Source organism: Crocodylus siamensis, chromosome 1 (genome assembly GCF_052110815.1).
Source record: "Crocodylus siamensis isolate JL-2025a chromosome 1, ASM5211081v1, whole genome shotgun sequence".
Lineage (NCBI taxonomy): Eukaryota > Metazoa > Chordata > Crocodylia > Crocodylidae > Crocodylus > Crocodylus siamensis.
Genome location: NC_143395.1, coordinates 45863159 through 45884737, shown reverse-complemented (window position 1 = coordinate 45884737; position 21579 = coordinate 45863159). Strand labels below are relative to the sequence as shown.

The 21579-nt window shown below is 43.3% G+C and overlaps 1 protein-coding gene across 1 annotated transcript in view; it reads left to right on the top strand.

The window, feature by feature from the left end:
- COL21A1 (collagen type XXI alpha 1 chain) overlaps positions 1 to 21579 on the top strand; it is a 233964-nt gene that overhangs the window by 57105 nt on the left and 155280 nt on the right. The window contains exons 2-3 of the mRNA XM_090034162.1: positions 12959 to 13085; positions 15029 to 15580. Of these exons, the coding sequence (XP_089890288.1) occupies positions 12998 to 13085; positions 15029 to 15580 (640 nt within the window). The 5' untranslated portion in view covers positions 12959 to 12997. The remainder of the gene's footprint in view (positions 1 to 12958; positions 13086 to 15028; positions 15581 to 21579) is intronic.

The window sequence follows — 21579 nt, the reverse complement described above, 5'->3', positions numbered from 1 at the left end:
ATTCCATGCAAGGTTGAACAAATTTAAGAATCACTTCAGAATATCCCCAGAAATGCATGGTAGACAAAACTACTACAAGGTGCATAGAAGGTTGGCTTAATAGCTCTCAGCACAGGATGGATCTATGTTAGAACAGCAGAAGGCTTTGAGTGAGATCCTACAGGGATCCATCCTGGGTCCAGTGCGGTTTGAAATATTAATTAATGATTTGGTTCCTGAGCAATTTGCAGATGTCCTAAAACTGGAAAGGACTGCAAACTCACAGAGGATAGGAGTAGAATTTAGAAGGATCTTGAAATGATTAGTAACAGGGTGGATTGATTTAAATCACCAGAGAAAACCTTGATTTAAATCATTGATTTAAATCAAGTTTCCTACTGATACTTCTTCACATGTTTCTTAAACAAATAGTGTAAATGTAATCACTAAAACATGTTAATTTATAACTCAATGCAGCATTTTACACCTGTCCTTGAACTCCATTATTTTAATTTTGAAATTTTATTAACTTGGACAAGTCATCACAACACTAAATGCATGCTGTCCTTCACTTCTACAACTGGATCTCTTCCCCACTCCCACTGTCACTTTTATTCATAGACTGAAACAAACATGAGTTTTCCTGCTTTTTCAGCTCTTGGTCGATTTTCTTAGCTTTGAGTGAATAATACCAAATGATTTAAAATATTCTTTCTGTACCTGCAGAGGAAGCTACTGCTGTGAAAAGTTGGCTTGAAACAGAGTTCCTTCAGTTGCTAAGGTGCCTGGCTAAAGATTTCCACCAAATTCAGGGGAGTAACTGTTCAAAACATCATCAGTAAACATTTACTGTTTAAATGGTTCCCCTCCAACCCAGAAATTTTATTATGACTGGCATAACTGAGGAGTGATTTTGAGATGCCTCTGCCATGGCAGCATCATTTTCAGAAGCTGGCTTCTATCTTTTATATCTGGGGTTGAGAATGTTATCAAGAAAATGAGGTGGAGTTAGTGCTTGATTTGCTTCTTTATTGCCAGCAGTTTAACTTTCTGGTTAGGTATTTCTTTCTTCAGCGTCTCTTGAAGTGCCTTCCAAATTTCAACAGCATGAGCAATACAGCAGCAATCTCTCTGAAGTTTAAGGCTATGGATATAGGTTTCAATATACTGAGTATATCCTCTACGTTCCTCTTTAATCCAATGTCAGATACTTTGGATGAGAGACTTCCATCTATTTTTGTCATGGTTTTCTTCACAAATTTTTATGAGAATAGGCTGGTTCTTAATAAATTGTTCAAAACCATCAACCACAGAATACCATGGAGCATCTTGAGGGAGAATTAGTTTGGATCCTCCTGCTCTCTTCAGTGAAGCGGAAGCAAAATGGTTGTTATGGAAGTATTTTGACTTCAACATTTTCTTTTATTCTTGGAGAAGTACTTAAGGCTCTGGCTAAAAAATGCATTAAATGGGCACTGCAGCCATATATTGTTAAGAAATGGAAGGATGCTCCTTCTTCTAAGCATCTTCTCATCTTTGCCATGTTTGCAGCATTGTCTGTGACAAAACTGCGCATGTGACAATTGAATTATTTTGTTCAAGTTTATTACAGCTTTTACTGATACTTCTTTTAAATATTCTGCTGTGTGGGCATTTTCCAATGGATCTATTGTTTCTGAAAGAAATGCAATCCTATCTTCTGTTGTCACGCAGGCACATATTACTGGATCATAGTGTACATTGCTCCACCCATCAAGCTTAAACTGGCAAATTGCCCCTCAGTATTTCTTGTACACTGTTCAAGTTCCTTCTTGTACACTGTATCTAGCAACCTTCCATCAATGTCTGCTCTACCAGGTGGAGTGTAGCCTGGGTGTAAAGACTCAACCTGCTTGAGATGCATCTGTGGATGCATGACAAGGTGCAGTTGGCCTTCCTGACCGCATCCCCACACTGCCAGCCCATGTTCATCTTGGCATCAGTGATGACTCCAAGATCCTTTTCTACCTCTGCACTGACAAGAAGAGAGTTCCTCAGCCTGTAGGTATGGTGCCAGTTGTTCCTCCCCAGGTGCATCACCTTGGACTTGTCTGTGTTGAATCCCATCCTATTCTCATCTGCCCACCTCTGTAACCTGTCTAGGTCCGACTTGCAGCCTATTCCTTCCTTCTACTGTGCCTACATCCCCCCACATCTTAGTGTCATCAGCAAATTTGAACAGGGTGCTTTTTACCCCCTCGTCCAAGTCACTGATGAAGATGTTGAACAGTGAGGGCCCGAGGCTCGAGCCCTGGGGACCCCACTGCCCACATCCCTCCAGGTTGAAAATGACCCATCCACCACCACTCTCTGGGTGCGGCCCTCCAGCCAGTTGGCGACCCATTTGACTGTGTAGGTGTTGACACCACAGTCCCCCAGTTTTTTTTTTTTTTTTAATGAGAACAGGGTGAGAGACAGTGTCGAAGGCCTTCCAAAAGTCACAGATTTCATAGACATTAGGGCTGGAAGGGACCTCGGGAGATCATTGAGTCCAGCCCCCTGCCCAAAGGGCAGGAAGTCAGCTGGGGTCATAGCATGACAAAACTGCGCATGTGACAATTGAATTATTTTGTTCAAGTTTATTACAGCTTTTACTGATACTTCTTTTAAATATTCTGCTGTGTGGGCATTTCTCAATGGATCTATTGTTTCTGAAAGAGATGCAATCCTATCTTCTGTTGTCACGCAGGCACATATTACTGGATCATAGTGTACATTGACCATGTCTACTGCTACCCCTGCATCTAAGGATTTGGTGACCTGGTCATAGAAGGCCACCAGGTTGGTCTCACAGGACCTGCCTCTAATGAACCCATGCTGGTTGCCCCTAAGCATAGCATCCTCTGCTGGCCCCTTGTGGACATGTGCCAGGATAATTCTCTCAAAAGTCTTACCCAGGATTGAGGTAAGACTGGCCTATAGTTTCCTGGGTCCTTCTTCCTCCCCGTTTTAAAGATGGGAAACACACTGGCCCTCTTTCAGTCCTCTGGCACCACACCACACCAGAACACCACAAGTATTCATAAAGCTGTGCCAAGGGTCCCACAATGACCGCAGCTAATTCTTTCAGCATCCTGGGGTGGAGATCGTCCGGACCAGCTGATTTAAATACATCCAGTCTCTCCGGAAGTTTCCTGACTAGATCCTCACTGACCCTTGGTTTAGGTGCCTGAGGGGGGCCCAGTGTGGGGGCTGATTCAGTCCCTGCTCAGGAAAATGGAGGCAAAGAAGTGGTTGAATAGGCTAACTTTGTTGTCTGCTGTGACGACCAGAATTCCTAGCAGACATGTCTTGCAGGGGCCCAACGTTACCCGTTACCTTCATTTGCGCCCTATGTATTTAAAAAAGGAGTTCTTGTTGTCCTTGATCTGGGTAGCTAGTCCCAGTTCCATCTCCGCCTTGGTCTTCCTAACTGGTCCCCTGCATCCCTGAGCAACCACAGTATAGTCCTCCCTGGTGATGGCCCTTCCCTTCCATTGGGTGTACGCCTCCCTTTTAGCTAGGAGACATTCTTGGATACTTTTGGTGAGCCATGGGGGCTTTTGTGCCCTCCTGCTCCATTTTGATCCGTGTTGGGATTACCTCCCTTTGGGCTTGAAGGATCCTCTCCTTAGGGACCGACCACTCTTCTTGGACACCTGGCTCCCCTCCCCTCCAGGACCTTAGTGCTTCCCCGACTATTCTCCTTAGCTCATTGAAGTCTGCCTTCCTGAAATCTAGGGCTGCTGCCTTGCTGCAGGCCTTTGCCACCTTGCGCTGGATGGTGAATTCTAGCAGGCGACGATCACTATCACCTAGCTGGTCGAGCACCTGCAGCCTTAAAAGGTCATCACCCATGGCCAGCAACAGGTCCAACAAGCTGTGCACCTCCTGGGTTAGATGGAGGTCCTGCATTTTGGCTAGCAACCTACATTCCCAGCAGATGTCTGGAAAGTTCAGGTCACCCATGATGATCACGTCTTTTAATCTAAGTACCTCTGTGAGCTGACTTAAGAATTCCTGGTCTAGCTCTTCCCTTTGGTTGAGTGGACCACCACCATTAAGTCTCTTTCCCCTCGACTGCCTTGTATTCTAACCCAGAGCACTTCAGTGTGCCGCTCCTCTGACTTGGTGCTACTTGATGAGGATGTGTATTCCTCCTTAATGTAGAGCGCCACACCTCTGCCTTTCCTCCCTGTCCTGTCCCTCCTGTATAGCCTATAGCCCTTGATATTCACTGCCCAGTCATGTGGGTCAGGTAAGGGGGCACATGTGTGTGCAGGACACACGTGTGCCTGGATCCCTGCTCTCCTCCCTGCTCTTGGCTCCTGAGCAAAGTGAAAAAGAGAATTTGTGACAAATGTACCGAGCAATCTTTCATCTATGGTGTCTTGTTGGTATTTGCTGGTCCTTACTACAAACCCATCCATGGTGGTGGTTTTACTGGATGGTTGAAATCTTTTGCTTGCTACTGATACTTTGTTGTTTGAAATACATTTATTTGCTGCTAAAAGTACCAACAGATGACTCTGAAGTTGTTGCAGATAGACAGTCAAAGTCTCTTATGTTTAAATAGGATCCTGAAACAAAACATGATTTTTGAATAGTCATTCTTCTCCATTCTTCTCACTCTCTATTCTTCAGTTAATTGTTTACATTTTTTTCCAGCAAGGATGCAGATCAGATTCCAAATTACCAAAAATGCTAAGGCTGACTGCACTTGGAGTGCACTTAATTTTGGAGTAAGCCACATTGAACTCACTGGCACTTCAGTTTTTTGAGAAAACAAGTATAGGCTCGGCAGTGCTACACTGGCTAACACTACGGAAGAAAGAGACTTGGGGGTCATCATTTACTAAGATGAACATGAGCCTGCAATGTGATGCTGCAGCTAGTAAAGCGACCAAAACACTGGCTTGCATCCATAGAAGCTTTTCAAGCAAATCCTGGGACGTCATTTTCCCCATGTACTCGGCCTTGGTGAAGCTGGAGCTGGAGTACTGTGGCCAGTTTTGGGCTCCACCATTCAAAAAGGATGTGGAGAAGCTTAAGAGAGTCCAGAGAAGAGCCATGCACATAATCAGAGGTCAGAAGAACAGACCTTTAATGATGACAGGCTAAGAGCCATGGGGCTCTTTAGCCTGGAAAACCACAGGCTCGGGTGACCTGATGGCCACCTATAAGCTTATCAGGGGTGACCACTAGTATCTGGAGGAACGATTGTTCACCAGATCCCCCTCCTCAAGGGATGACAAGGTCGAATGGTTATGAACTCCTTAAAGACCGTTTCAGGCTGGACATAAAGAAGAATTTCTTTACTGTCTGAGCCCCCAAGATCTCGAATAGCCTGCCATCAGAGGTGGTTCAAGCACCTACACTGAACACCTTCAAGAGTAGATTGGATGCTTATCTTGCTGGGGTCCTATGACCCCAGCTGACTTCCTGCCCTTCGGGCTGGGGGCTGGACTCAGAAGATTATCGAGGTCCCTTCCGGCCGTAATGTCTATGAAATGTATGAAATTCCCTTGGGAAAGGGAGTTTTATGCTGAAGTAAAATAGGGAATAGATTTATGGCATCACCATTATGGTCTGGGGTCATGATGTTCCAAAATAAGGAGCATGTATTATATAATATAAAATAAGAAAATGACCCTCGGTGGCAATTGGCAACTCTAGATTTCTTTTACTGAAACTTCGTGTACCGCAAACTTGGATAATAGGTTCTAAACCTAGTTAACTAATGAAACAAGCCATAAGGATTAGCTAAACTAAACTCTTTTTTTTCTAGCAATATCCAACATAGGAAACAGCTTGGGAATTTAATTGTTAAATCACACCTATACTAAAAGGCATAGAGAGAGTCTTGAAGAATGATGCATTGCAAAGTGAATTATTTACTAATCATTTGATTCACATTGTTCTTCAGATATGTCCACGTAATTTTCTCCCAATCAGTTTTCATTATGGTGTTTCATTCTTGCAACTGGGCCCTGTATCTCTTTCTTGCACTGCTTACACTTGGCACATTTTCCTTTTTTATCCAGGGAAGGAGTTTGTTCAAAATATTCCTGCACAGGGTCTTTCTTACACCCCAAAGCCATGACAGTTTTTATGTGGCAAAAGTGTGGGGAAATATAGGAAACTGTGTGTGTATTACTGAATAAAGTCTTCCCTTTTTCTTTCCAGTCCACTCCACTGTTCTATTTTACTGTGCTTCCGCCCTTTCCTGTATTGTCTCTGTCATTAAGACAGGGTCTTAACTAACTCGTCTGTCTTGCTTTGGCCCAGCTCCCCCACCACATAAGCACAGAACATCAACAGTCCTATCCAGCCTGGGTCTTTGCACGTGCGACTTTAGTCTACTGAGAAACAAACTGAAAGGCCAGAACTTTCAAGCAACAAGAGCTGGACAGACAGACTAGAGCCATTTTCATGAGATGAAAAACTGAAATAAATGCCCATGTTTGATTGGTAGGTAACTCAACGTGTGCGAGTGTGACAGTGCCATTAATTCGCTTTTTATGAGACTGTAATTGTAAGTTTAGCATGTTTGTGATTGAGATTTTATTTAACTGTTATTTTTTAAATGAGAGAGAAATTTAGTATTTTATTGATGATTTAAAAAAAAAAAACTTTTTTTAATCCACCCAGATGGGAGGTGATAGTGCCACTCTACCCAGCACTGGCCACGTCTAGAGCAAGGCAGTTCAAATTAAAAGCTGCAAGCCCAGACACCTCTCCCTCCTTGCTCCAGTAGCAGGAGCCAGAGTCTCCAGGCTCCCCTTCTCTAGCTGTTGCATCCTGCCCTGGGCAGAGTGGGAGCAGAGCTTGGAGGCAACCTAGGGGCACACATCTGGAGTGGTGCAGGGGAAGAGTCACCTACATATGGTGTGGAGCTGTGCAGTGCAGTAGGGCAAAGCTTCTGTGTACAGCACAATGTATTAATGGGTGGAGGCATGTGAAGAGAGAGCATTCATGTGCAGTGTGGTGGAGCACAGGAGGGGGAGAGGGAGCATCCACTCACAGCATGGAAAATAAGGGACGCATGGCCTTCTTTTGGTACACTTAAGTTGGAAAGCCCTGATCTGGAGTAATATGTCCTGTCCTGACTTACCATTTTTCAAAAGGATGTGGGGAAGTTAGAGAGGGTCCAAAAGATGAGCAAGAAAAATGATAAAGGGCTTGAAAGGCAAGGTATTCAGGAAGTTGAAAGAAATAAGCATGTTCAGCTTGAAGAAAAGACAAGGAGGGAAGATGATACCAGTCTTCAAATACCTGAAGGGCTGCCATAAAGAAGGGGTGGAACTAGGGTTGTCAATTGTGTTTGAATCTATTCTGGGAGGTTTCATCATGACTGTACCAGGTAGACTTTACATCAGGAGGGCAAATGCACATTGCTACTACCTTTAAAAAAAACCACTGGACTACTGTATAAATTGGATTTAACATTCAGTATTTATTTTAATGAATGACTTGTCATTCATCTCCCAGGTGACTCTCAGCAGTCTCCTGGAAATTTATATCCAATTCCTGGGGACTCCAGGACAGCCCTAGAGGGCTGGCAACCCTAGGTGGAAAAGGTTTTTTCTCTTGCTGAAGAGAGTAGACTGTGTAACAGTTGCTTGAAAATTCAGCAAAGTAGGTTTAAGTTTGGGAGCATGACATACTTTTAACTGTAAAAACAGTAAAGCAGTGGAATAAACTGCCTCGGGAAATTGTAGAATCTTTTATTTTAGGTTTTAAAGAGTAGATATTGATCAGGACTTATTTAGGAGTAGCAGTGTTCATACAGCACAGGAGTTCACACATACTATTGCTGTGAGGAGCAATAGTTGGAAGCCTAGGAGGCCTCACACACAGTATTCTGAGATCATGAGAAAAGCTCTGCAATCCAGATCTGGTGGAAATTGGAGATTCTCAGCAGAGGATGATGGGAAGGGATAAGATGATGGATAGGACAAATCTGGCTCCCTTGCCTTGGTACATGATGCATGGACTTGTTTGCTGTCACTAAGTTGCAGAGCAGGTTAGAGTGTGTTTGTTTTTGGGGTGTTGTTTTTTTCCCTTCTCATGCTTCTGAGCTTTGCTGGTTGCCAGGAAAGAATTTTTCTGTTATAGCTAAGGATGTCAGGGTTTCTTTTTTCTTCCTTCTTCAGAAGCATTGAGTGGCTATAGCTAAGCCTGGAGATTTTGACTGGAATGTTGATGTTCCTGATGATTTCTAGCTAAGGGGTCTTGCTTCTCTGCTAAATCAAACCAGTTGTCACACTTGGGATCAGGAAAGAATTTTATAAAACAAATACGCGTGTGTGTGTGTGTGTGTGTGTGTGTGTGTGTGTGGCAGGAGGTTTGTATTCTGCTGTGGTGAAGATATGGTCCTCTTCCTTGGATCTCTTGAGCATATGTAACAAGCTTCCTTTCCTTGTAGTGTCAGGAAATTGACAGTGCCCTTGTTACCTTGCTTTACCTTTGGCCACCTGTTTTTGAAGTAATACCCTTTTGCCTGGTAGTTGTGTGTGAAGATTTTTCACAAAGTGTTAAGAACAGGTTAGACTGATACTTGTATAGGGTGGTTTAGATGCAGATAATGCCTTGAGTAGGGAGTTGGACTAAGGTCTCTTCTTGGTCTACTTTTCTATAGCTCTGCACAAGGTGTACTCAACCTCTGGCCCGTGGGCCAAATGTGGCACACAGACCCTTGGGATCTGGACCACAGGGTTCCCCATGGCTTGGGAATTTTGGCGATGGGGGAGCAGTGACAGTTAATGCTACCACCTCTCCCTGCAGCCCTGCATGATGGGTTGGTGCTGGGCCATGACCCTCCCCCCTCATGGCCAGGTCAGGGGCTGGGCTTACCTATGCAGTTGGTTTGGGGCAGGGCTGTGCCCATTGTCCTGCTGTGGGGCTGGGGTACATCCTCTTCCAACAACCTGGTCACATTGGGGCTGGGTTATACCCGCTTCCTCTTGTGGGGTCAGGCCACACCCCCTTCCCCTGTAGGGCTGGATTGGAGCTATGTCATGCCTCCTCCCATGCTGCTGGGTTGGGCTGGGGCTAGGCTATGCCCTTTTTCTCCCATGGGGTTGGGCCCCCTTCCCTTGTGGGGCTGGATTGGGGTCATATCCCCTCCCCTGCCATGTTGGGTTGGAGCCAGGCCGAATCCCCTTTTCCCATGTGGCTGTTGTGGGACTGGGCTGCCCCTACCTGCTCCATACAGCCAAATGAGGCCCTGCCACACACCTGAGGTGCTAGATTGGGTCCACTGGCTGCTTCCAGCCTGCAGAGGGACCACATATTGCTCATCTGGCTTTGCAGAGAAAAAGGTTGAGCACCACTCTTCTACATTATAGTTTGCTGATTGGTAGAAACCTACTGAATTCGTGTAGAAGTAGACTGCACAGCAGCTCCTTTTTAATCTTGCATGTTTTGTCCTCATTTCACCCCTTGTCCCTTGCCACCCTCCTCTCCCCCATGCCTGATTAGCAGAGGACCCCGCCACTCCCCCCGATCATCAGGGAAGCTAAAACTTCAGTTTTAGACATGGCACCGTTTTTTACCTTCATGCCACTCTGCAGCAAACAGCAGGGCTGTGTGGGGCCCTCAGCCAATCAGCAGTGGGAGGCAAAAACAATGCCATGTTTAAAACTGCAATTTTCACCTCCCTGCTGACCAGGAGTGAACCTCAATGGGGGAACCTGCAAGATTAAAGAAGCTACAGCACACCCCACTTCTGCCATGAATTTGATAGGTCCCTACTGACTGTCCAGACGGGGCACGATGGTTTAATTTGCTTCAGGCAACATTAGGAGTTGAACGGAGGTCTTCCATAACCTTAGTGCTGTAACTACTGTTGAACAAAAGGATAGAAGCAGTAAGTTTTATGTAAGAAGTTTAATGTAGGCCTGTAACTGTGGGAAAGGGTTCAGTGAAAGAAGAGTGGGGCTTAAGGTTCATCTTTCTTTTCAGCATCTCCTCGTGTCTAGTTTGGTGATTCCTTTCTTCATTGCTGGTTCTTCTGTTTTTCATTCTTGCATCTATCTATGCATTGTAGCTTAAAGGTGATCTAGTTTTTCATGGTCATCTAAGTGCCAAAATGCTAATTGTACACAGATGTGTATCCATATATGAGAACCACTACATAAGCATCCAGACTGTATATAGACTGGCAACAAAATAAGGTGGAGACTGAGTATGTGCCTATCTTTTTTTTTTTTTTTTTTCCTCCCGTATAGCTCAGTGAGCTAACTCGGCTAGAAATCTGGAGGGCCTGTGTTCTGAGCTCCCCTCATTCAGAGGGGTATGAATTTGGTTTCCCAGGTGAGTGCTATAGCCATTGAGCTATGGGGTTGAAAGAGCTGTTGTGGGGGATCTTTTTAAGTGCCCAAATCAGCTAAGAATTTTGTTTTCCCCATTGGCAGCGTCACATTTCCCTTCTGGTCTTATCGGCACATCCCCACGTTTTGTCTGCTGCTGCTGCCTCTGGCTAACCCAGGGCAGGGGCTGCTCCAGTGTCATTCTTGCCCTACTCCAGAGAAGCTGCTTGGGGAGCAGAGCTCAACCAACAGCAGTGGCAGAAACATTCCCCTTCCCTGAGCCTGCTCCCAGGCTAATGGGGAACAGCCACGGGAAAGGAAGAGGAACCCTTCTGCTGCTGCCGGAGTCCCCAGCTGCACTGGCCCCTGAACAACCCAGCTGGAACGGGGTAGAAGTTCTAGAGCTTCCCTTACCCCCGGGTCAGCAGGTAACAGTGGCAGTAGTGGGTGGGAGAGGGGCAGAATGGTTGGTTGGGGAATGGATGTGTTGCTGAGTACAGAGCGGGGTCAGGAATACTTACCTGCTTTGAGCACTTCAAAAAGCCCTTGGCTGCTGCTTCTGTGGCATGGTCTGAAACAGGGAGGGGTGTAATCATACCACTGAATCCTCTATGAATGCACCCTTATGTGCAAGTACATAGCCATGCATAGTGATCCATATGCACAAATGCTACATGTCCAGGAATAAAATGCTAACCTCTTTGTCGGTGACACACTTTTTTCACTTAGATGACCAGAAATACTCTGTAGATTACCAAATCTGGATGCGTAGATGAACTAGAAATGTCATCCCAAGAATTTAGCTTAATTTACTCAAGACTATAGTTTTCACGGTGGACTCAAGTGTTAGGCTTTGAGAACTGGACCATCTTATGGATCTAGTCCTATGTTATCCATCTACAGAACTTTCAGGGAAATACTGCTTAAGCATGACAACTTCTTGCAGTATTGACATACGCATGAAATTCAGTGTTTCCCTGTCTGATACCTCAGTTTGTGAAAGTGACTTATGATAAATGATTTTTTTTTTTATGGTAATACTAAGATAAGATCTCCTTTGTAGGCTAAAGCAGATGTTGTTTTTGTTGTGGATGTGTCCTGGCACAGCTTATCTGAGGTCCCTCCTATATGTTACGGATATTGTGCGGTGATCTGGAGACCAACTACATGTGCAAATTAGGTATTGCACAAAAAGCTTCACCCAGCTATTAGTTCACATTTTCAAGGTCAAACTTAACTTTATAGCTGGTTTATACTGAGCTTTTTAATTTGCAAGTGTAGCAGGGTGTCCCCTGCAGTAGGGTCCCCTGTCAGCTGATGGACCTCCTAGCCTTAAGGGTGTACCATGCCCAGTTTAAAAACTGAAGAGATTCCCAGGGCTTGGGAGTGTGGAAAACCCTTGGATCCTGAGGATCATAGCTGCCATAATCCCTAGGGCTTGCAGGTGTGGGAAAGCCCCGGACCTTGGGGATAATGGCTCCTGCAATCCTTAGTGTTTAGGTGTGTACGAAGCCCTCAGGGCTGGACGATCGTTGTCCATGGGGTTTCCAGCTGCAGGAGCTTGCTGCTGTGGGAGCTAGGACTGGGCTCCCCCTGCACTGGTAATAAGGCGCAATATGGTCTAATGCACAATTCCACAGTTGTGCCTCCTGCTATGCCCATCATGGCAGGAGGCGTGATTGTGTGCATCAGGTACATATTAGATCCTGTCATGTCTCTAGCTTCATGTGTAGAGGGGGCCTGTAGGAGATTCCTGGGCTTGCATGTCATGTTGCCACATCCGAACATGGAACATACAGACCATGCCCTATATTGTACAAGTGGTAGAAATGGGTCTGGGGGTCAGTACAGTCAAGGTCTTGGAACGTATCCCTATTTGTTACATTGTAAAGTAGGTTTCCTTTATGCCAGTTCAAGTTGTGTGCCATCTTCCAGGAACATATATGTACAGCATAAAGTAAGGGAAACCTGTACTTGCATTTAGGTGTTTAAATGCCTAAAATGTAGGCATATTGCACCATTAGGGCGATCCAGGTTTAAGTGCCTAGAAAATCCACGGAGTCGCTGGAGAGACTTCTAAGGACTGATTAACTTCCCAGTTCCCATTCCTCTCATGAGCTTACTTACCTGATTTGTACAAACTTTCATAGGCTACAGCGTGCTTTGTCCAGATGTTATGACAAAAGCCTATGTATGTCTTAAATGAGTGCTATCCTGTTTTGCCACCCACCCTTGCCTCTTCCAATTTAAGAAAACTCAGAAACTGTTACAAGCTGCACTTTGGTCATCCCATAGGTGAAGTAGAATTCTGCCTATAGGTGCCAGTCTGACCAGGTGCTGATTATGGTAATTTTCTACTTGCCTAGCAGCAGAGAGTAGGTGTCTGGTAGAAATTTAGGTGCCTAAGGAATTCTAGTTGTCTCCAAGCTGAAAACAGGTTTTTGAGTATCTAAATGTTGGGTTTAGGTGTCTCAAGAGACGGTTATGTGCCGAGTTCTACTTTGAATCTAATCTTAGGACTACTCGTGTGAATAAATGGACATTGCTGGGCATGGCTCAAAGTAATCTTTGATGCACAAGTGGCAAAGTATAATAGTTTAGATGTATTATTTTTTAAAATTTTAACTGTGCTGTTTTTTTCCCCCTAGTTTTAATTTGGGAATCAAGGCATTCGAAGTACAGTATACATGGCACAGATCATAAAGTTTGTTCAGGCAGTTTTAATTCTGCTACTTCAGGATTACATCACTGCTGAAGATGGTGAAACAAGAGCAAGTAAGAGATGTTCCTTCTTTCTTATTATGGCTAGTTAAAAACAACCATTGCATTCAGGTCCACATACATTTTTTTTTTTTGCATGTAATTTTCACTGATCAAACATCCCTGATACATGATTGCCTACCATTTTAAAGATCTCGTTCTTTAAAGAGATAAAATATTAGGTGTCTAATGATGCAGCTGTAATTTAACAGAAAATTTCTAAGGGATATGTACTTGCTAAGGGCCAAATCCAACATAAGTAGCACTAATTTGTGTATAGTGAGCCATGCAAATGGCATTTTGGGCAATATATGTCAATTTTTAGATTCTACTCCTCTGTGTTGGCATGAAACTCTGTGAATATTACAGGTACCTATTAGATCCTATCATGCCTTTAACTTCACGTGTAGAGGGGGCCTGACTGATCAGAAAAAACAGATGTTCCTGTTGTCCTGCAGAATTGGGCCCCTGAAGCCCTTGGAGTGGGGCAATGGCCCCAGGTGCAGTGTCAACCCGGGGCACAGCAGCTTGAAAGAGTGCCACAGAAAAACTGTCATTAGGGAGGAATTCCTGGTTATACTCCCAGTGTTTTTTCTGCATTTTGCATTTAATTGTTGCTGGATAGAATAGATATAGCAGTGGGGCCATAGTCAGGGTCAGAGCCTCTTTCCTACTTCTGCTGCAGTGCCTCTCTCATTGATCACCAGAGTCAGATAACCTCTGGCTTCCTCTTCTTTAGGCTTCATATTTCTCTCTCTCATGGTTGCTAAATGCACAAGCTTGAACAGAGCAAGTAGAAGGTGCTCTTGGCCCTGCCAAAGGCATGGCATGCTGGTTAGGGTCCTCTGGAAGTAGAAAATATAGGTTCCAATGCCTTCTGGATGAAGGAGACCTCGAACTTGGGCCTACCCATCTGTTGGGCAAGTACCCAACCACTAATTTTAAAAAAGAAGTCTTTCTTCTCTTTTAGTATCAAACTGTCTCTAGCCATGATTTTCCTGTGAATGACATTTCCGGGATTTACATGGAGGTTTGTGTTGTCCTGGGTGGAAAAAGATTGCAACAGAGGACAACTGACTTGAGTAGATCGCTTCTGAGCATAAAGTGGCTCAATATACCCTTTTCAGCTAACTTTAGTCACTTAAGTCCTATTTACCCAATTATAAGAAATTTGGGCCTAAGTGTGCAAAGCAGTGGTGCGTTTGCTTTTTGATTATTCTGAAATTGTCCCCTGCATTGTCTCTTCTCCAAAAATCACAGTATTTAGAAAAGTTCAGGAGAATCTTTTACATAACAGAATTTAGAATGTCAGTGTTGAAAGTTTTATGCAACTGTCATTATGCAGTGGAAATACACTCTATAAGCATAAAACATCCTCCTTTACCTCCTGTTCCCATGAACACAAGATTTATTATTCTCTTATAGAGCATGTGTCATCTGCTAAGAATATAATATGCTGTCAGTAACACTCGATTGAGGCTGAATGCTTTTAAATAACTACTGCTATATATGCATAATGTCTATAGCTATTTAATACATTTTGAAATATGATTGTGATTTCTGGAAAAATCACGTTGTTGCCAAATATAAGTGTGTATTATTGTTGTCGTTAATGAAGACAAATACGTGTTTAGAAAATAAAGATGCATTCTTTCTGTCCCATGCATCAAATGCAGTTGCCAGCTACATTTCTGATTTCTAGAATTTTTATTATTTGTTATGACTGGTGATGATGCACAGAATGATTATCAAATACTAATCTAAGTCTGCAGAACCACCAGCAAAAATCATGTCTTCTCTAATAAGCTTAGTAGATTTTGATATGAGAATTGTAAATACAGAACAGGTAGTATGTTTGGGTCTGTTGGCTATATTACACACAATTACTGTTATATATCATTTTTAAATGTAGTGGAAAAGAAGACTGCTTAAATTACTGTTATAATTTCTGTTTTTAGGTTGCAGAACTGCTCCAGTGGATTTAGTCTTCATCTTGGATGGCTCCTATAGTGTTGGCCCAGAAAATTTTGAAATAATCAAAAAATGGCTTGTAAATATTACAAGGAATTTTGATATAGGGCCAAAATTTATAGAAGTTGGAGTAGTCCAGTACAGTGATTACCCTATACTTGAGATCCCTCTAGGAAGTCATGTATCCAGTGAAAACCTAATCCATGAAATGGAATCCATACACTATTTAGGTGGAAATACAAGAACAGGAAGAGCTATCCAGTTCGCGATTGACCATCTTTTTGCCAAATCCTCAAGGTTTCTAACTAAAATAGCTGTTGTTCTCACTGATGGCAAATCCCAAGATGAAGTTAAAGATGCAGCAGCAGAGGCAAGAAAAAACAAAATCACTTTGTTTGCTATTGGTGTTGGCTCAGAAATTGAGGAGGAAGAACTTAGAGCTATTGCCAACAAGCCCTCATCAACTTACGTATTCTATGTTGAAGATTATATTGCAATTTCTAGAATAAGAGAAGTAATAAAACAGAAGCTCTGTGAAGGTAAATGTTAATGGATCTTTGGTACTCATCATTTTTAAAATGTTGTCATGTGCACTCGGATATGCATATTATAACGTTTTTTTTTTTTCCGAGTAGTTCTTTTGATAAGTGTACAGCCTAGCCACTTGTGAAATACAATCTTGGTTAGCTCCTTAACGGACTTTACAAGAATTTGATCTAGAATGGTGAGCTCTAAATATTTTTTTTTTTTCCCATTCAAAAAAAAGAAGTAAGTTTGAGAAGACACAATGTGCTAACATGTTGTATATGCGGTTTTATATCTAATCCCTTTCCCTGCCCCGGTGTAAAAAGAATTTGTAATATAGATGACTGGAGCTCTCTTAATGCTCAAAGTTTTTTTGCTGGATTTATGTTGACATAACCATCAGTTCTCTTCCTGGGGGGATTTATTTTAAGTCTCTAGCCCGTTTCTTATCACCTCCTAACAAATGGGAAGATAAACTCACATTAATAATATAAGTGCTTCTGCTAGTGTGCGCTGAAAAGCCCAGGAGAGCTGGGCTTATTACAGTTCCAATGGCTTTAGCCAAGGTATTTTGCATTCTTTGTTGTTGTTTTTAGAGAACATTTTCCAGAAGAATCAGGCAAAACAATACTTGGCAGTGTCTTTTTTTGCATTTGAATGAATTTTTTGTATAATAACTTTGAAAAACAATGATGCTTCTATTAAAAAAGAAAAAAAAGAAAGCAAATTGCTTCCAAAATCCATTGCTCAGATGGACTCAGTTTTACAACAGCTATGGTATACATCAGTGGTACATTTATTGAGCTTGTTATAATATCAAATGTTACTGAAAGAGATGTACTTCCAATATTCCTTCACTCGGCAAAAGAAAAAATAAGTTTCCTCTTTTTTTAAATTTGAAAATGTGGTCTTCGTTGAAAAAAGTTCAAACTTAACCTCAATTTATAAATATTGTCTCTTGGTACATGTATGATAATTACAATAGTCCAGCATATGTAATAAGCTATAACTGAACTACTGAAGCAAGCCAACTGAAAACTAAAGTCAGCTGAAACAAAAGTATCTTTAATTTAAAACTTCAAGCATGGAAAAGTTTTTTTTCAAAACATTGATGTATAGGTTATTTTCATTGCATAAATTTGCAAGAAATGATATAGAGTGACGTAGCCATGACCATTCAGGAATTGTGAGAGGCAGGGATTTTTTGGGGGTAATACCTTTTATTGGACCAACTTCATGGTTTGAGAGAGAGAAACTTTTGAATGCGTTTATTCTTCCTCTGGTCCTGATTTCAATAACTAAGATTAAGTTTTTGTCTTTAATTCTTTTATCAGTGTTAATGGGTGCATCTATATATACAATTAGCATGTAGCAGTAAACTCCGGTGTAGTTCATGCTGGAGTCATTTGGTTCCAGGCATAGCATCTTCATGAGTGCCTGGGATTGCAGCTGTTTGATCCGGAGCAGAGCAGTCCTGTGATGGCAGGAGATCCAGGGGCGGGGGCAGAGGGAGAGGTGCTGGCTGGGGCATGAGGTTTCTACCATATGGGTCTAGCCAGCAGGCTGCCCCCACATTGTAACACTCTCATACCCCGCCAGCCCTAGTCAGTCTACATGTGCATTTAAGTGTATGTAAGCACTCTGCTGCTGTAGGATAATGCTGTCTGGGATAAGTACTATCCTATGGCAGAGTTAACTTACTGTGCCCTAATTCAGATGCACATGTAGACTGTGAAGCTGTACTGTGGAGGTAATTAGTCAGCTCTGCAGTAAAGCGCAAATGTAGATGCACCCAATGAGTAGCTCCTGTTTACATTACTTATAGGCACCTTCATCATAACTGCATTGGGACAAATGACTTACAGAGTTTGTGTGTGCATATTTTAAGTATTCTAAATGACCAGCTGGAAGAAAAAAAGGATAAAGTATCAGATCAGAACTGCATTGACTAAAGTGTGCATCTGTGCTTTGATACGAATGAGTTAAAACTGTATTTGACCTAACTGGAGAGACTTTATTTTTCGGTTTTTAAAGATTGGTTTGGGGTTTTGGTCCACGTGCCATCACCCACAGAATAAATGGAAACTCGATTCTGGAACCTATGTATATGATGCCATAAGGACCAATACTGTTTATCTATGACAGGAGGCCATCCCCTGGGCCAGTCACAGTATTGGCCTGCCCACCTGTCTAAGGTAGTCTGCCCATCTGACTCTCCTGCCATGGCTTTGTTGTAAAATAAATAGATGTTTCTAGGCAGGAGGCTGCCCATTTTAATGCCATGATGCCAAGGGTGCAATTCATGGCTCAGACCTCCCATATCTCACAGATGGTATCCAAAGTACTCCCAACTTGCCCAGCCCCAGATCTGGGTCACAGTAGGCCATTGGCCCAAACTATCCACTATAACTGCCCTGGATTCATTGCTGAGCCACACTTGGCCTCTGGTCCAAACTCGGCCTCAGGCGTCTGGAGACTTAACTTGACCTTATACACCGTTACTGGGACCTCAGTTCATGCTCTGGTCTCTGCCTCTCAACAGGCTTCTAGCCCCTCACACTTTACCCCTCAGTAGGGCTTCACCCCCTCACTGGGGCTACAGGGCCTTATACCCTGCATGCCTCTGGTGTCTGCTGATGTGCCTGGATCTCACTCTTGGCCTATGGCCCACTTGGGCCTCAGGGTCCATAGATATACCTGTGTTGCTTTAAAATACTAATTGCCAAATCAGGAGCAAGACCTTATAAAGGGGGATAAGGCAAAATGTTGTGTTTATTGATTACATTAATTAGACATGGAGGTTCAGACATACCACTCACATAAAACATGCACAAATTATCATACATATTATATAACACACCGCGCACACTACAACCATTCTGTTCAGACATTATATAGTTACCAGCAGCATTTGTTCCATAATGGCACTGAGTTGCTAGCCCAGGCCTTACTGAGAGAAAGAGATCTTAGAGATAGCAGCTTGGAGCGGGATGAACAGACATGCCTGTGCTCCGAAGGACAGCAGTGGAGAGAGAGATTTACCCAACTTAGTATTTTTAAAGTCGCCTTCTATAGGGATTGGCATCTTTTGTTTCCGTGCTTTGAGGTTTTTCCATACCCAGCTTCTGTTGTTGCAGTTGTTTCTCATTTGTCCTCTTCTCATCTCAGCCCTGGGGTGTCCTTGTTGCCCATCTGGCAGGATGTGTGCCTCTCTCCTCCTTGTTATCTCCTGTTGTGTCTTAGTCCTCAAAGGGATTCTTCAGCCATCCATTAATTAGTTACTGACTGGTAACTTACATTGGGCGCCTTGTTGCTTACATAAACAGTTAAATCTTCTCCTGTTTCTATGCCATTCTCTCACCATTCACATCTACTCATTCAAAAAGGGCATACAGAGTTCATTCACTTATGTCAAGCAAAAGAGTACAAAATGGAGTTTTCAAGTTACTTACAGGACAAAACTAACATGGTTACATTTCACTACTATTACACTCTATGTTAACATGAGCTACATTAGTTCAGTTCATGTTATACCTGGACCTCTCTCTCCTTCAGGCCTCTCACTAGGTCATGTTTTTATCAGGCCTTGGACCCTCCTGGCTTTCATGATATTGCCCAAGCCTGGTGCTTTTCTGTCAGGATGTGCTCCCTTAGCCTCGGCCCCCACTGCCTTGCGGGTACCCCGTGGAGTCAATGTTTGTCCTTGACTGGGGAGGCACAGGTGTGGCATTTCCTAGAAGCTGCCCTGCCACAAGCAGCCCCACCACACCATCCAACCCCAGTGGGGTGTAGTTTTAAGTCATTCCCCAGGACCAATGCAGGCCTACCTGCCCTAGTCTTTCTTTGCCCGTGTGGGCCCCTGGGTGTTCTCTCTTGGCAAGCCCATCTCCAGACAAGTTGAGGTACCAGATAGCTCTCTGCAGCCCTGGCCTGCCTCTCACTGTGGCCATGCTTGCCCTTCTGCCCCTCAGGTCCAGGTCCTAGCCTGGACTAGTCAGGATACCCTGGCATCAGTGCAGCAACAGCTCACTCTCTTGTTCCACCGAGATCCCTCTCTGGGCTCCACCATAAATGGCCATCTCTTACTGGGATTGTCTAGAGCTCCAGAGATCTTATAGGAGGCAGCTGTCCGCTCAGCAGGGCTCACCTGAATAGAGGACTACCTTCTATAAAACCAGTACCCTGTCAGTTCTAATGAGGGGTTTGCCTAGCCTCTGTGTAGATCCGCAAGCTATAAGCCCCAAAAAGTGAGTGAAAGCCAAAAGCTAGCAATTTCCAAAGGGTGTCTTGAATGTAACAAAGGGTGCCTTGAGTCTAAAAAGGTTGAGATTCACTGGTTAGGGGATTCATTTGGTACTGCTTTCTTGGCTGGGGAGAGATTTTTAGGGATGGACATCTCTCGGAGGGTGTTATCATGGAGTCAGAAAAATGCAGTATTTTCTGAGACTGCTGATTGGGAGTGCATTAAAGGAAAAGGCTCTGTATGTTCTCCTGTTCTCTTGATATTGGAGCAAGGGCTAGTCACAGTCTAGACCTCTGATAATTTGTTGGCACTGAAACATGATTTTTCCTTCGTAGCACCTGGCTCAAAACCATGGCTGGTCCAGATGGAGATCTGAGAACCCTCCACCCCTCCTTCTGGAATTTATTCCTAACTTTTTTTTCCTTTCTATGAACTGAGTTTTTCCTATATAACAGTGAAAAATTAATAATGAAAAATATGTTTACAGTAAATGTTTTCTGTCATAATAAAAGGAAATGTATTTAGTTTTTTTCTCTTCATTGATAAAAGTTGGCTTTTACTCCTAATTTCATTTTTTATAAGCGTTTTAGGTCTACTGCCTAGTATTGTTTTTGTATGAACAGGAAAAAATGAGATAAGTCAGCCAACTTTAATTTCCTCAGAAAATGCATCAGACCACTTTTGTCCAGTGAAAATAGTTTAAAAGTAGATTTTTCTATAGGCTATAAAAAACATGTTAAGGGCAAAGAAGTCAAAACATTACCCTTATAAATGGAAAAGAGGTATATATGTAGGTCTTGTTTTGGAGTGAAAAAATAGTTTACAGTAAGAATTAATTAAAATAGTTAGTTTTACAGAGGAAACAAACACTCAAGCTTGTTACCAGTTAAGGTTCTCAAAATTAGTTTCTGTTTTTGTTTCCAGTCAAAATCATTACACTCTTTGCTTACACCCCCCCTTTTATATCTCACAAGTTTTTGCATACCATTACCATATTTTGCTTAGCATATTGGCAGCTGCTAAGGTAAATGAACAATTGCTTTAAAATAATACCAAAAAAAAAAGAATTTCAAAGAGTATATTTGTGCAAGTAGGAACCATCCTTTTGATTTTCTGCACCTCTTTCACACATTGAAATATCTGCGTTCCTGTTTATAGCATATTCAGAATTTCTTAAAATATTTTTAACTAGAAAATTGCCCAGCATGAATGATGGGGCAGGGGGCAGAACAGAGCACTGCCACCCAGCACCCCATGGTGCTGCCGCTCCACCTCCAGCCCCGTGGCCCCCCTCCCACCCTCGTCCCCTGTCGATGGGCAACATCCCCTCCCTCCCTTCCCCTGTCTGCTGGCTGTTTCTTGGGGCCAGGCAGTGGTGGCAGCAGAGGGGGTGTGGGGCACAGCACCGGCAGGGGGGCATTGCCACTGGAAAGGAGGGGTGGTGCCCTTTTCCTCTCCCCTCCCTTTCTCCCCTAGTCCTTGTGGGGGGCGGGGTGCAGCATTTCCATCACCCCCTGTCTGTAACGCTCCAGGCCCTCATAGCCAATCGACATGATGCACCCTCTTGCCAGCGCATGCACAGTTGGCCCAGAGCATTACGGACAGACAGACTAAGGCTTTTATTATGTTAGAATAATATGCTGTTGAACTCCCTTTTGGATGGAATAGCTTCCGCACTGTAAAATATTGTTTGCTTATCTGTGATTCTTGTATTTTGTACTTCTCCAAGTCCTCTCTCTTTTTTTATAAAATCCCAAGGTTTGTTCAGAG